Source organism: Garra rufa, chromosome 14 (genome assembly GCF_049309525.1).
Source record: "Garra rufa chromosome 14, GarRuf1.0, whole genome shotgun sequence".
NCBI lineage: Eukaryota > Metazoa > Chordata > Actinopteri > Cypriniformes > Cyprinidae > Garra > Garra rufa.
This window is the reverse complement of record NC_133374.1, coordinates 14589301-14606337: the sequence shown is the minus strand read 5'-3', so window position 1 is coordinate 14606337 and position 17037 is coordinate 14589301. Positions and strand designations below refer to the sequence as shown.

Sequence of the window (17037 nt, the reverse complement as noted above, 5' to 3'; positions counted from 1 at the left end):
CTGCTCCAGAGCAGGTTTAAGCTTGCGCACCTGTTGCTATGACAGCAAGTCCCGGATGAGCTTCGAAGAACCGAGCGATCCAAGATCACGCAAAATCGTCAACAATCAAATCCAGCTAACTTAGTTAGCGAGGTACGAAGAACGGACCCCAGGTCTCTGCGAGGCCTGAAACTATCTGTAAACATAATTCCCAATGATTAAAGGAAAATAATAATAAATACACATTTCAGTCATTTTAAAATTCTATCAATTGGCAAAGATCTGTTTTTAAGCGCTTTTCGAATTATGTCTTTGATTTCAGCTGTGTTTAAAACATAAATTATGGGATTTAGCATGGCTGGAACAGCATAAGACAGAGATGTACTGATGACCCTTGAATTAAAGGTTGTATCAGCGATTTCTAGTCTAAAACATAAAGTGTCAATTTCAGCTGACCTTTCTTCACGATCCGCTCGCTGCCTGCCCCATAAATTGTCTGTGAAAAAACCGCGTCTCTCTGGTCAGCCTAGGGTCCGAGATATGCCAAAAAAAACAATCGGCACTACCAACCTTTCCACACATAAACAAACAGTGTTCCAACCAATCAGCGTCAGGGGTTTGGTGTTGTGGACTTTCCTACTGGTGCTGGGATGTGAGGGAGGCGGAGCGAAAGTCCACAACACCAAACCCCTGACGCTGATTGGTTGGAACACTGTTTGTTTATGTGTGGAAAGGTTGGTAGTGCCGATTGTTTTTTTTGGCATATCTCGGACCCTAGGCTGACCAGAGAGACGCGTTTTTTTCACAGACAATTTATGGGGCAGGCAGCGAGTGGATCGTGAAGAAAGGTCAGCTGAAATTGACACTTTATGTTTTAGGCTAGAAATCGCTGATACAACCTTTAAGTGTGCTATAAAGCAATAATGCAGTAAGGTATGTAAAGAATATTGGGAGGAAATATATTGCAACCAACAACAGGTGAGAAACACAGGTCTTCAGAGCTTTTATACGTCCTTCCCAAGTTCCTATTTTTCTCACAACAAGAAAAATGCCCAGATATGACAGGCCTATGAGGAGCATTGGTGCTATAAGGTATAAAGTTGTATACAGAAATCCCATAATCTTATTAATGTAATTATCATTACATGCCAACCTATACACTGGTCCATGATCACAAAAATAACTGAGTATCACATTGGACTTACAGAATGAAATTTGGGTGATCAAAGACACCATCGAGGCCACAATAACAGAATTAAACACCCATATTGCTGAGAAAACAAAACACATATTGTTATTGTTCACAATAACATGGTATCTTAATGGCAAACAAATTGCAATCAAACGATCATATGCAAGAACAACAAGAGTGAGACTTTGCATAGAACTGAAGAGAAACACAAAAAACATGTTCACCAAACAAGCATTGTAGGAGATGTACTGTGAGTCAAACAGTAAAGTCTTCATCATGTTAGGAATCAGTGCATTAGTTTCACCAATATCAGCCAAGGCCAAGTTAAACACCGCCATGTACTTTGGACTGTGCAGGCTTCGCTCAAGAACAATAATGAGAAGGACTATAGAGTTTCCAATTACAGTAATAAAATAAATCAGGAATAAGAATATATAGTAATAATTGCTGTAGGGTATACCTGAAAGTCCAATGATGAAGAAGTATTCAGGACGAACAGAAGAAATATTCTGGGAAAAACTTGCATTTGAAGAACTCATGGTTCTTTGCACAAAATAGAAAAGACCAGAAAGATATAAAAAAAATTTAAGAATTTACAAAATTGTCATTCCACACATTTAACAGGTATTTGCACATCTAAATAAATTTGCTGCATAACATTTGTATCTCCTGTATATATAAACAAAGCTTTAGTAACTGTCTCACCCCTTGTCAACCCCTTGTCAACTCAGCAGTCAACACTCATCTGTATTCTCTCATGTGGCAAAGATAACTGTACTGTATTTCGGCATTACTCATCCAAATATATATTCTGATTCATCTCTTGAGACCTTTCAGAAAACAGTGATGTAATCCGTATTTTGTAGTACATGGTTTAGCCAGTAGTCTGTATGGATGTTTTATTAACTGGTCTGTAAAAATAAGTTTTGTTAGTTTATGTTCAATTCATAGTGTTTCCCTTCCGAGGGAACATGACTCATGTCTGAAGAATACATAGAAGAACTACATGAAATGGCCGGCGACAGCTTATGACGTCACCGCGGCACGATCGTTGCTGCCGCTGCGTCACTACTGGGCGATCACAGTATAAAGAGGCGCCGGTGCAACCTAACATTCCCTTTTGTCGTCTTCAGCTTCTCTTTGTCTGAGTGCATGTAAATTCTCTCCCTGGAGGCTTATAATTATGGCTCTTGTGTGATGTGTATGTAAAGAGCAAGCGCTTTCATTTCCCAAGGGAGTTTGTTTCTGTAACGGTTCTGCGTGCTGGACAGACGAGACGTGAGACAGGATAACAAACAACGATATTTAATATAGATCTTCAAGTATAACAAGCAGGAACAGGCAGGAATATCCACACACGTTGAACATGTAGACATAAACAAAGACCGACAGAGAACTCAAGAAGCAGACAGACTTATAAAGGGTAACTAATCATTAAACACAGGTGACGGGATAATAGAATAATAAGGGCTAAACCAATGATAACAGAATGACAGGGGAGACAATGGGAGAAACCAAATTAACAGACATGAACGTAACAGTTACGCAAGGGAATTGAATGCGATCGCTGCATTTATTCCTTGATTTTTTTGTGAGAACAGTTTCGCTCTGATACCCGCAACTTTTACACGGCCCGAGCTGTGTGTGTATGGTGAGAATCAAGAAAAATCAGCTCTTGAGGGAGTGGAATGCAATCGTTGCATTCATTGCTTGTTTGTTATGAGAGGCACGCTCTCATACCCATTTGCACAAGCTCGCGGGCTAAGTGGGTGTGGTGAATAGCAGCGCATCCAGCTCTCGAGGGAACTGATGTGACCATCGCGATGCATTCGCAAAGGAGGGAGGTGAGTTTCTCTGTTTTCCCGATTTTGCATGAGTATGTTTCCCTCTTGCGGCATTAACAACGCATTTGTCTGCGTGTTGGCTCACTAACTGTTCCCCTTTCTAGGGTTTTTGAGCAGTTTCTTAAGCTCTTGCCTAGATGGTGCTGTCTCCCCTGCTAGGGTTGTAAGTAGACAACCCACTCTGTTGGTTTGGGCTGCTTTTAGGAGGGCTAACCGGGGTTTTTTCCACTGATCTGTTAGCTTTCCCAGGCAAATTTGCTATCTGAAGATACCTTTTTGCTAGTTTGGTGATTGCTCCCCTTTTTAGGGTTTTAAGCAGTGGTCTCCATAGCCCCTGCCTAGACAATGCTATCTCTACTGCTAGGATTATAAGTAGATAGCCCACTATGATGGTCTGGGCAGCCTCACATGAAGGTTTTCCTGGCATTTTGGATTTGTGCAAGGATATGTGTCCTCTTTGAGCTCCCTGCTCTGGTCTTTCAACTATGACTGTGGCCTTTTCGTCTTTTTGGATCTGTCTTCGACTTATCTACCTTGACGTCGTGGCTACTTTTGGCCTTAAGGTCCCCACTACAACACTACTTTTAGGCTACGGTCCTCTTTCCAGGTAAGCTCCTGGAAAATATCCCTTCGCAGAATGTTCGTGGACCCCCCTGGCTGGACACACATGTCCTGAGGCCATCTGGGCTCATACCATCTAAGTGAGTACAGTCCATGTACCTTGTCTAGCTATTGGCTGTTATTTGGCAGTGAGTAAGCAATCCATTTCTTATTTAAAAAAAACTGTTATTGCTGTCCTGGACCCGAGTGTTGTTTTATGCCTTTCAGGGAAAGGAATGACGAGTCTGCGGCAAATACTCCCCCTCTGGTCTACTGATTATAGTTAAGGCTGTGTTTGTCCTCTCCACACCATAGGTCCTGTGGAAACCTACCAGGTTACCCCTCTTACAGTCTGTTTAACCCTCTGGTGTCTGAGGGTGTTTTGGGGCCCTGAAGAACTTTTGACATGCCCTGACATTTGTGTTTTTTTCAGTATCTTAAAAACATTTTAATGGTTAAATTTAGATAACATTGTAATCAGCACAAATTGGGCTACAATAATATGCAAGCAATACACACACCCAAGAGACAAAAGAGCCCTCCCTAATGGCCCCATCAATGACTGACTTGACTAGCAGGTAAGAATCAATGTGAGAAGACTCAAAGAATGGAGTTTTAGATTACTTGTATTTTATTTACAACACTGTATAATCAAAACATACATAATGAAGTTCACAGATGTGATGTGCACAGATGTGCACAGACTTTGTGGTATTTCTGAAAACTTTTTCTGAATTCTGTTCAACAAATGAAACAAGTAAATCTTACCTGCTATTTTGCGTGCACTTAAAAAATACAAAAATAGTCAAAAACGTCTCGGGTTACGTATGTAACCTTAGTTCCCTGAGGACAGGGAACGAGACGCTGCGTCCTGGTTCAGGACACTTTGGGAACTGCCTTCAGCATGACCGGTTCTGAAACAAGCTATAGAACAACGACAGTGAACTTGACACTGTCCGGCGCCAGCCTGTGACATCATCAACAGGCGCCTGCTAGTATAAAAGCTAGTATAAAGCCCGGCTACCTGTGCACACAACTCTCAAGCGTGGAGGCCTAGAGGAAGCCTACTACACTTAGCTCCCTAAGTGAAGGAGCTCATAAACGCCCTGACCATAAGGGGCGGAGTTTAGGGAATGGAGGTCTCGGCAGGGCAAACGCCTGCTCTAGGGACCTGACAACATTCAGTGCTACAGGTATAGATGGGGAAGCGGAGCTTCTGGAGAATGGAGGCTTCATAAAAGACTCTCTAAAAGAGAGGAAGCCTGACAACATTCAATCCACTAGCTCTTAGGAGTGGAGGTCTCAAAATAACCCTCCAGTGAGGGGAGACCTGGCTACACTCACGCTTGAAAGTACTGAAAGCGGAGCTTCTGGAGAATGGAGGCTTCATAAAAGACTCTCTGAAAGAGAGGAAACCTGACAACATTCCATCCACTAGCTCTTAGGAGTGGAGGTCTCAAATAGCCCTGCAGTGAGGGGAGACCTGGCTACACTCACGCTTAAAAGTACTGGAAGCGGAGCCTCTGGAGAATGGAGGCTTCATTAACGACTCTCTGAAAAGAGAGGAAACCTGACAACATTCCATCCACTAGCTCTTTAGGAGTGGAGGTCTCAAAATAACCCTCAGTGAGGGGAGACCTGGCTACACTCACGCTTGAAAGTACTGAAAGCGGAGCTTCTGGAGAATGGAGGCTTCAAAAAAGACTCTCTGAAAGAGAGGAAACCTGACAACATTCCATCCACTAGCTCTTAGGAGTGGAGGTCTCAAATAACCCTGCCGTGAGGGGAGACCTGGCTACACTCACGCCTAGAAGTACTGGAGGCGGAGCCTCTGGAGAACGGAGGCTTCGCAGAAGACTCTCTAAAAAGAGAGGAAACCTGACAACGTTCAGTCCACCAGCTCTTAGGAGTGGAGGTCTCACTAGCCCTTCAGTGAGGGGAGACCTGGCTACACTCACGCCCGGAGGAAAAAGCCCATACTCGACACTGGGGGTATTCAGTGAGGCTGCATAGCCTATGCAACCCGAACTACCTCAGTGGAGCTTCTGCTCAGAGGGAATCTACAGAGTGGAGGTCTCATGACCTAACTACACTTAACACTGACGATGGCCTGTGAGGCTGAATAGCCTGTGCAGCAGGCCTGTCTAAGTGGAGATTTCCCGAGGAGTGGAGGCTTCGCCGAAAGGAAGCCTGGCAACACTCTGTGAGTGAGGCTGGCAATGTTCTGCGAGCAGCAGAAGGACTCTAAGAGTGGAGGTTCCAAGACCTACTACACTTCAACACTGCAGGCGTTCATCGAAGCTGAACAGCCTAAACGACAGTACTGCCTGAGTGGAGTCTGGAGAGTGGAGGCTTTCTAAAGAGGGAGCCTTACACACCTCCGTGCTTAGCAAGGAAGAACTCTGAGAGTGGAGGTCTCATGACCTAACTACACTCTAGCCTTGAAGGTCATCCGTGAGGCTGACTAGCCTGTGCGACAGAAATACCTTCATTTTGGAGCTCTCCTGGAGAGTGAGGCCTGAGGAGGCCCGACACTCGATCCTGCTAGCAGCGCTATCTGAATTGGAGCTGGAAAACTAAAAGGTTTTTGAGAAAAACCAGCTCAGAGAATGGACACGGAGGAACCCTGCGTGGTCCATGGGAGAAAGGAACCTGCCTTTACGGGAGGGACCTTACCATGAGTATGGATTTTAGTGAAGTGCCTGAACAGTGCACTTACCACTCACGTGGATTTTAGAGAATGCCCAAAGACTTCGCGTGAGCAAACACCACAAATGTGGTTTTGAGTAGGTGTCCTGAGCATAGCGAGGATCACCAGATTTGCAGTCTCTAGGCGATAGCGGAGCCTGAAAGCGGAGCTTCTGGAGAGGGGAGGCTTCAGCAGAAAGACTCTCTAAGCGAGAGGAGGCCTACGACGCTCTCCCTAGGAAGCTCTTCAGAGTGGAGGCCTCAGGTAAAACCCTCTAGGCGAGGGGAGGCCTGACTACACTCGACTCTCAAGAAAGGCAGATACTCACAGTCAGAGCCAATAATGAAAAATTCTCATTTATCATCTAGCTCTGTGTAGTGGAGGCTCCGAGACTACATCTCTAAGGAGAGAAGCCTACAACACTAGTTTTTGGTGAGTGGAAGACTGCACTCCCCCAAAAAATAGTCAGCGAGGCACTCATGGGCCTGCCAGCTGCTATAACTGTGAGAGTGAAGGTCTCAGTACTGTTGGCTGTGACAGAGGGAGACCTATTACACTGTGCTATCACTTAGCTTGTATTAACCCGGGTGATAGCAGAACCCGGAAGCGGAGCTTTCAGTGAGGGAGGCTTTAAGCTCTCGAACATAACAAGCCTGACGACGCTCAACTGAGGAAGCTCTATCGAGTGGAGGCCTTGGAATACACGCCCTCTCATAGAAGGGAGGCCTACTTTGTTTTACACTCAACGCTTGTAGTGACAGGTCCACGGAAAGAGTTCACAAGCTGCCTTAACCTTGTGTTCTCCCGGCCTGTATTTCTGGGAAGTGGAGGCTTAACAGAAACACCTCACGTAGAGGGAGCCTAGCAACACTCGACCCAGTAAAAAGCTCTCATGAATGGAGGTCTAAAAATGACCTGGCTACATTCAGCGCTAAGAAGTATTATCTTTATGTCTCTCTTCACAGAGGACTTCGCAGAGAGGAGGCCTCCTAGGCCTGCTACACTCAATTCTACTTCAAAGCGGGGCTTTTTAAAGAGAGCGGAGGCTCCAGTAAAACACCTCTCTCTCAGAGAGGGAGCCTTGACAACGCTCTATTCACCCTAACACACAAACTCCCAAGAGTGGAGGTCTCACATATGTGTATATGAAAATACACAGGGAAGGTACCTGACCACACTCATGCAAAAAGAGTATTACTCTTAGCAGGGTTTGAGTGAGCGGAGGCTTCGGCAGAGCGATACTCCGCCTGAAGCAGCTTGACAACGCTCAAGAGGGTTATTCTCGTATGTATATGTATGTTGGATCATGTCTATACCAAGCTCACTCTAGCGGAGGTTTCAAAACCTGACAACGCTTAACCCACGAGGGGGTTTCTACGAGTGGAGGTCTCTACACACTGTTTTCTTTTATAAAACGAGGGGAGACCTGGCTACACTCGGCACTTGGTGGCAGTAGAACTCAAGAGGAGCTCGAAACTGCAATAGTAATCACCCAAGCGGAGCTGGTAGACAAAGGAAAACATACACATACACGCTTGAATATTTTATTAAAGTGTCTTTACTGTTCACATACCGGGCCAACAGACGGAGCCTCAGTCTCATCGTTGGCCCAGCCCCGGAGTCAAGGGGAAAAGGGAGGGGCAGGTAGCCCCACACTGGCCTCGTCTCTGGCCCTTGGGCCAGGACGGGCCTGGTTTCCCCCCGGTGTTTAGGTGGAGGCGTGGACCGGCAAGGGATGCAAACCCCCGGGGGTCGGTCCAGATCTTTCAGCAGATCAGCCTGGTGCGCCTCTGCAACACTGCCATCGTGTGCAGAGGAGCACCGGCCACTGCCGCATATGCTTTGGAGCCTTCAGGGTCGATGTCCCTCGCTCTGAGAGATAGTTCGCAACCGTCAGCGAGAGACATCGTCACATATCCGCGCCCGTGCATTCCCTCGACATCAGCATGATTCACATGCCGATGCCTGTGAATGCGGGCTGAATATGGCCTGTCCCATTCCCTCTCGATCTCTTAAGCAGATCAGGAAGGAATGGGAGGCTCACAGGAGTTGGCTTTGTCATGGCCCGGAAGAAGCCGCTCGTCTAGTCTGCCGAGAGCGGCCTCTTCCCTCGCGGGCTTCCACTGTAGATACAAGCGGGCAGCCGCGCGGTCCATAACAGACATCAACTCTTCATATGCGGGGCAGAGAGGCTGCATGGGCTCAAACGAGCTCATATTTGTTCCATTTCAACCTCCTGCTCGCCCTGGCTTGAAGCCAAAAGAGCACTCGCTGCAGAACCGGAGGATGTGAGAGACAACACATCATCCGCTAGCAGGGCATTCTCGTCTCCGGCTGACGTGCGCGAGCGATTGAACGCTCTCTCAAACTCATCAGCCAGCTCCACCCGTGAGCCCCGCAATCTCGGCCGCCGAGCAGCCTCAGCTGTGGCGGGACCGGAGCAGCGTGGGGCAGATGGATGGCCCGATTCCCTCGAGAAAAGGGCCAGACGAGAATGGAGTTTCTTCAAAGTGAAACTCTCACAATGAACGCGCTCCGCTCTTCTAGAGCCGAGCGCGCGTGCTCTTACACCTAAACACACCAAACAAAAGGTCGTGTGCGTCATCAAGTGTCAGATTTCTCTGACACGGATCCGCACACTTCCTAAACAGTTTTCTTTCTCTAGGCATCGCTGTACTCACTCGTTTAGAACAGAGGACTCTGAAGACAAAAAGATGGTGTTGTGCTCTCAGGCACCTGCTTTTATACTAGCAGGCGCCTGTTGATGATGTCACAGGCTGGCGCCGGACAGTGTCAAGTTCACTGTCGTTGTTCTATAGCTTGTTTCAGAACCGGTCATGCTGAAGGCAGTTCCCAAAGTGTCCTGAACCAGGACGCAACGTAGAGTTCCCTCCGGAAGGGAACTTGTTTTACACTAGAATATCAGTGTAGTTGAACATCTGAAGTTTGTAGTGCTCTCAGAGGAAAACAGTTTGAAGGGACTCAAGGGAAAGAGGGCAGGATTCATCTTTTGAGCAGGTTTGAGATCACTACAAAAACGACAAAAACAAAACAAAAATCATATCAGGAGCATATGTCAGTATACAGTCATAGACTCTAGCATTTGTACTAATGTAAAAAAGGACATGTAATATCTGAGAAACTAATAATTATCGTTTAGCACTGTATTACTAATAAACGTGATGTAAACATACATTCAGTGTAAGCACTCATATTACTTTTACACCCTACTGTTATACAATAAAATAAATAAATAAATAAATAAGTATGATTCTACAGTCATAAACATATCGTCATAAATGCATCTCACAGTCATAATCGCATCGTTTTTCTAGAACATTATAAATATCCTGGCATCGTGAGAGATGCAATGCAATCAAACGTACTTCATAATGTTTCATTTGATATAGTCAGGAATTTTAGTTTGGAATAAGTCTAACTAGTAAAATGTGTACACGTTTTGTCAAGGTAAATAACAGCGAAAGCTAGTAGGAAAATGAAAGTAAGACTTACTCATGTAAATGTCTCCTCCTGCTGGGTTTGCGTCGCATCGCCTCCTTCTTCTGATCGAGTTAAATATAAGTCTTATTCCTCACAGCATGTCTTCATTCAAAAACAAACTGTAACCAAGATGAACTTGAAAAGTCCTGTTGCTTTGTTTGCGTGATGTGGGAGTTTCCTCGCGTACAGATAGGCTACTCCGGTCCTTGCCGAGCTTGTAGCACATGGCTAATTTGAATGCCAAAGGGATTTCGCTAGTGGGCGCGGTCACATTAAAAATAATTAGTTGCAACTGGATAGACTAGACATCTCCTTGGTTTCATATAGTTTACTTTATCACAGAATATTTGTTTTCGATAAAGCTTACTTCGTTTAAAAGCATAAATCTCAAGCTTTCTGTAGATACCACTTTTCTGTCTATGTGCTGAGTATTCACCGAGTTTGAATGATTTAAGTGACGCATTTCTAAAAGCAGTTCGCGGTTTTAGTGTCTTTTGCGCTGATCTAAAAAAAATGAGCTGGTATCGCCGGCGATACAGCCGTCCTCAGGGAGTTAACTTTATGTGGCCGCCATCTTGGCTGGGAACTCTGCCGCGGCCACCATCTTGGCCGGTGCTGCAGCCATCTTGTGTGCAGACTCTGGCGTGGCAGACATCTTGGGTGCAGATTCTGGAAGGGCGGCCTGAGGTACTGGGTTGAGGGCGGCCGGCAGTACTGGGCTGAGTAGTTTCATGGAGCTTTGGCGGACTTGGGGAAGTGTGGGAAGCCTAGAGGGAACAAGCTCGTTGGAGACGTATGCGGAGGGTGCTGGCTTTTGGTGAGGTGGGGTGATCGCATGCTGCCAGACGGGATAAGGATTACAATCCTCCACATTGACACTGAACGTGGAACCACAGAGAACTAGGACGTAATTTAGGAAGTCTGCTACGGGTCTATGGCAATCATCCGGAGTTAGAGCTTGGAATAAACAGTCATCCTTTAGTCCCATCTGGAAGTATGCATTTGACATTTGATCACTCCATTTCACCTGATGGTACAAGTACTAGAACTCCTCCACATAAGCCTCCAAAGAGTGTTCCCCCTGCAGCAGGTTGAAAAGAGAATACTCAGCCCAGTTCATCTTGTTGGTCCGATCTTCTGTCACGATGTGCTGGAGGTGAGGAGCCAGAGGTAAACTCACTGGAGCCAGGGATATAAACAAAACACTTAACTTTATTAACACAACAAAAGAAACCCAGGAGAACAACAACACAATGTAACATTAAGATCGGACAAGGGGAGTGTGGAACAAATAACTATATATACACAGGCAAAGGGGAGTGACATCTTAACAAGATAATAAGGGGAAGTACAAATATGGGCAAGGGGAAACCAATACAGACTAATCACTAGGGGGTGACAAGGAAGAAACCAAAACATAGGAACCACAGGAGGGAAAAACACTAGGAAAATACCACAAAACAGACTATAAACCTGACACACCACTAATCTTTTCAAAAGATCCTGGCATTATTTATGAGCACAGAGAGTCAAGACCTCAGTTTATCATCTCATCCAAAGGATGGTATGATGATACTGGGGTGCTAGGACCCACACAGACCACAGGGTGAGCACCCCCCTCTGGCCTTACTAGCACCTCTTCTAGCAGCAACCTAGTTTTCCCAGGAGGTCTCCCACTTAGGTACTGACCAGGCTCAACCCTGCTTAGCTTCAGTGGGAAACCAGTCTTGGGCAACAGGGGGATATGGCTGCTGGCAAATTTATTTAAAAAAAAGGTCTTCAGTGCTTTTAAAAATGATTAAAGCAAGAAAAAAAAATCCATATATGACAAGACTTCAATGATTAATGGTGCTACAATGCAGGGGCAGACTGACCATCGGGAGAACCGGGAGAATTCCCAGTGGCCTGGCAGCCAATTTGGCCCATACCCTCTCATTTTTATTATTATTATTATTTAATATTTTTGTTGTTATTGTTTTTGCTGCCAGCCTAATGTACTAAAGTGGTTATTTCAGAATTATCCATTCAATTATAAAACTCTAATAAATCATAAATCGGTTAGTCTTGACTGGCACGCGTTTCGCCTCGCGCATGCTCCGCGCATCCGCGTGTCCGCCAAAAGGACACAAGACTCAAGAGTGGAGTAGAAGTGTCCAGGTGGAGCAGAAACAAATCTGTCTTTTTTAGGACCTAAAGTGCAGATCAGTTACAGTAACATCTGTAAATAGACTACTGTAGTTTTGTCTTTGTTTACTTAAGCATTGAACTGCTAACGAACAATTATAAAGCGTAGAAATTTAGCTGACAAATATTCACATTGTTTTAAAACAGGTTTAGGGAGCTACCCTTATAAAAAAATAACTGTAGTTTTTACGTTTACCATAGGCTTAATAATAATACCATGGTTAATTTTCCTTAGGGCAAAACATGGCCCATGATAATGCAAATACATGTTTAGTTTTAAGATTTTTAAATAAAGATATATTCAAGATGTTGGTTCATTTTTAGATTTTATTATTTATTGCTCAGAGGCCAGCAGAAATATGAAATACATTACAAGCTGAAGTGAAAATGGACTATGGATTGCACATTCAAGTAGGAATATATTATGAAAACATTAACATTATTTGAATGATATAAGCAAACATGACAGTTAACAACATTTGGGTTATTAAAAAAAAAAAACATTTTAAAAAATGTCTGTTTTTTCAGTCTAGTTTGCTTGTGGTTTTTGTTTGTTTGTTTGTTTGTTTGTTTTGTCTTTGTGTCAGTAATTAAGAGCACAAGTACACACTTCTGCTGTACATCAACACAAACTCAAACGCCTACTTAATGTACTGCAGCAGAGTGAGTTTAACGATTTTCTGCTTGTACACTTTTATTTTCCACACACTGGATCTTGTTTGGAAAAAAATGTGGAAATAATTTGTAAAAAAAAAAATATACATACAGTACATTTTCATATACAATGTAATTTAATGCCTAATGACTGAAGACCACAAACAATCATTACAGTCATTTTGAAATGCTCTTTCCAATTGCTGCAGATCTTCTGTTAAGAAGTTTTCGAATTAAGACTCTGATTTCAGCTGTGTTTAAAACATAAATAATGGGATTGAGCATCGGTGGAAGAGCAAATGAAAGAGATGCACTCATGACTTTGGCATTGGGAGTGAGGGAAGTAATTGATGTAGCAATGAAAATGGATATTACAGGAAGAAAAAATATTCCGACCAACAAAAGGTGAGAAACACAGGTCTTCAGTGCTTTTAAACGGGCTTCCCAAGTTGTTATTTTACTTAAAGCAACAAAAATGCCCATATATGACAGAAATATAATGAATAATGGTGCTACAAAGAACAAAACTGCACTGAAGTTTGTCATAAACATATTAATGCTGTTGACATTGCATGCCAACCTATACACTGGTCCATAAGCACAATAATAACTCTCTATCACATTGGATTTACAGAATGAAAGTCGAGATATCAAAGACACTGGCAGGGATACCACAAAAGTGTTAAATGCCCATAATACTAGAAGCACTAAGGTCATGACATTATTATTTACTAGGGCATGATACCGTAATGCAAAGGAAATTGCAATGAAGCGATCATATGCCATAACAACAAGAGTAAAACTTTGCACAGCAATAAAAAGGTTCACAAAAAACATGTTTGCCAAGCAAGCATTGTAGGAGATGTACTGTGAGTCAGAAAAAAAAGTCTTCATCATGTTAGGAATCACTGCAGTAGTTACACCAATATCAGCCAAGGCCAAGTTAAACACACCAATGTACTTCGGACTGTGCAGACCTCGTTCAAGAGCAATGACGAGAAGCACAACAGAGTTCCCAAGTACAGTTTTAAAATAAACAATAAATAAGAAAATATAGTAATAACTACTATATGGTATATTTGAAAGTCCTGTGATGAAAAAGAATTCTGGATGAACAATGGTGATATTCTGAGAAAAAAATCCATTTAAAGAACTCATAGCAGCTTTGTGTTGGGTGCTTTAAACAAGCTGAAAAAAAGAAATTACCACAAAGACATAACCAAAATGTATATGTACAATATTGTCATACAACCCATTTAACAACTATATTCAAAATACACCTTTATGTAAACTTTCTGCATAATATTTGAATCAAAGACCAGACCACATAAACAAGGTTTTAGAGCCAGAACAAACAATGGATTACTCAGCTGTAAATGCTCATCCTTGCCACAAAAACCATTGGACATTTGTGTCATTGAACCCAAATATATCTTCCGATTCATCTCTTGAGAGATTTCAGACATTGCAATGATGTAATGCTTGCATGTTGAAGCACATGTTCTGGCCACTGCTTTAGTGTTGACCGAAGTTTAGATCACTAGTCTGCATTTAGGCCACTCAATTCACTTTGGTGTTTTTATTAATGCACATTATATAACATTACATAACTCAAGAATATAATTAATGTTAAGTCTATAATGTGACACTAGCCACCACAGTACAACTTATGTTATGGAAATGGCTGAGATCCAATGTGGGTCTATTCAAATATGCATACCTCAGTATTATATAACAACCAGTGTTCCACTCTTTAGCTAAATATAAATGTCATTTATTACTAATTACTTTTTAAAAGTAATATTATTACTTGACGTACTAGTCCCTGCCAGGAGCAATCTGTTACACTATTTTATTACTTTATTATTTTACCTTTCCATTATACCCCACAAAATGAATGATTCGCTGCACACAAACCACTCAAATTGTGTGATTAGCAGCTTCAAAGTGTGTTCTTCATTTCCCAGGCAATGAGGGACACAACAAATGTATCATGTTTTAACACTATGCTAGCATGAATTAAAATGTTGCTAGCATGTATCACATTGCTACCATGAATTGGCAATCTGCTAATATATTTATAGCGTGTACATCCAAGGCCCACTGCACCAATGTAACTTCTGACAATGGCTCTGAGGATTTCATCCCCTTGCACAAAGTCTGTGCGACTCACCAAGGATATTCCTGCCCAAACCATCACTGACCCACTGCCACAGCTTTCATACATGATGATGTTGCAGGCAGCATAACATTTTCCGCTTAATCTTTAGACCCTTTCACATCTGTCATATGCTTAGTGTGAACCCGTTGTAATTTGTGAAGAGAATTCATGCAATTCCTGAACTGAATGTGAAAAGACAATAAAGATTTTGTGTTTTCAGCATATTGGGCATACAAATAAGATTGTGTGCATTTAAAATTTATTAGCAAATAGTTCATAATGATTACTTCGATATTAGAATTAAACTTTGATTTTACTTCACCGTTATATTCTCTTATACTCTAAACAACAACAACAAAAATGGTTATGGCCTAAATTTCAGTTACAGAATGTGGTTGTCAATCAACAGAATGGAAATGCCCAGTTTTATTAAAGAGTCAAATACAGAACTGCTGTTTTAACATAGTATTATGTTCTTTGTGTAAATGGGTCTTCATGCTGCAGTTCATAGTATTTTATAGTACTTTATGAGAAGGATTGTGTGAATTCTGACCTACAGCCCTATGCCATTAATACAGATTTAAATAGAGAGCCAAATATGAAAAAAGGCTTCAATATCTTTGGTATAAAAAAGCCAAGGTCTTTAGAGGATGAAGTGACACTATATTTTCTAAATAGAGATTATATTCCAAGAGCTTGTGTGTACAACAATAGTATCTCTGTGTTATCATAATTTAGTAGATTAAAGAAAAAACACTTATCTAAAAAAATATATATCAGTAGGCCTGTTACTGACATTATGTGAGTCTGCCTGGTAATGGCCAAACATCTGTGTTTTCCTTCATGGTAATGATTTTTATTAGTTACTGTTTTATACATAAAGAAATTAAAAAAAAACAGAAGCGAGACCATAACAATAAGCATATCATAGAAATATATTTAGTAATAAAAACATTTATTTAGAAAGTGTTTAAAAATATATTTACTTGAATTTACATACAGTATTAGATCACAGTGAATGGTTGACATGATAAATTGCAACATAGTTATGAATTAAATAGTAATGAAAAGTCATACTTGCATGCTAAAAAAATCTATCTTTTTTGTGTTTATGGTTAATTAAGAACACAAGAATTACATATTCACATATTGCATAATTGGTAAATATGTATTTTTCGTACATAGTAGATTCTAACTGAATAAAAAGACAAACGATTATTGATTATTATTGATTAATTTTCTTTCTAATTAGCAAATGTCTGTTTTTACACACATTTTGAATTACATATTTAATTTCAGCTGTGTTTAAAACATAAATGATAGGATTTAGCATTGGTGGAGCAACATATGCCAGAGATGTCATGATGATCCTTGCGTTTGAAGAGAGAGAAGTAGTTGATGTAGTAATGTAAATGCATATTATGGGAAGAAAAAAGGATCCCACTAACAACAGGTGAGAAATACAGGTCTTCAGTGCTTTTAAACGTGCTTCCCAAGTTGTAATTTTGACTAAAGCAAGAAAAATGCCCAGATATGACACGATTATAATGAGCAATGGTGCTATAATGAACAAATTTGCAATGAGGTTTGTTATAAACTTATTCATGCTATTGTCATTGCATGCTAATCTAAACACTGGTCCATGATCACAAAAAAGACTTGATATCTTGTTGGATTCACAAAATGACAGTCGGGTAATGGAAGACACCATTAACGCAATCAGACAACTGTTAAAGACCCATAATACTAACAACACTACAGACATGACAGTATTATTCATTAGGCCATGGTATCTTAATGGCAAGCAAATTGCAATGGAGCGATCAAATGCCAGAACAACAAGACAGACACTTTGCATAGTACTAAAGAGGTACATAAAAAACATGCTGGCCAAACAAGCATTGTAGGAGATGTACTGTGAGTCAAAAAAGAAAGTCTTCATCATGTTAGGAATCAGTGCATTAGTTCCACCCATATCAGCCAAGGCCAAATTAAAGACACCAATGTACTTTGGACTGTGCAACCTTCGTTCAAGAGGAATAATGAGAAGCACTATAGAGTTCCCAATTACAGCAATAATATAAATAAAAAACAGGAAAATATAGTAGTTCGTGCTGTATGATACATCTGTGAGTCCAATGATAAAAAAGTATTCAGGATGAACAATGACAATATTCTGAGAAAAACTTGCATTAAAAGAACTCATGGCAGCTTTGCGTTTGGAGTTTTGAAC

General features: G+C 41.9%; 3 protein-coding genes across 3 annotated transcripts; all 3 read right to left on the bottom strand.

Moving 5' to 3' along the window:
• Positions 1–230: 230 nt before the first annotated feature.
• Positions 231–1710, bottom strand: LOC141285160 (olfactory receptor 52E4-like). Its single transcript, XM_073818211.1, has 2 exons — positions 899–1710; positions 231–405 (listed from the first exon to the last, which is right to left on the bottom strand). Exons 1-2 carry the CDS (start codon positions 1708–1710, stop codon positions 231–233), a joined length of 987 nt encoding a protein of 328 aa, XP_073674312.1.
• Positions 1711–12820: 11110 nt separating this feature from the next.
• LOC141285131 (olfactory receptor 1M1-like) lies at positions 12821–13804 on the bottom strand. The gene has a single exon (XM_073818182.1). The coding sequence runs from the start codon at positions 13799–13801 to the stop codon at positions 12821–12823; it is 981 nt and encodes a 326-aa protein (XP_073674283.1). The 5' UTR covers positions 13802–13804.
• Positions 13805–16029: 2225 nt separating this feature from the next.
• On the bottom strand, positions 16030–17037 carry LOC141285151 (olfactory receptor 1500-like). Its single transcript, XM_073818201.1, has one exon. It carries the CDS (start codon positions 17008–17010, stop codon positions 16030–16032), a length of 981 nt encoding a protein of 326 aa, XP_073674302.1. The 5' UTR covers positions 17011–17037.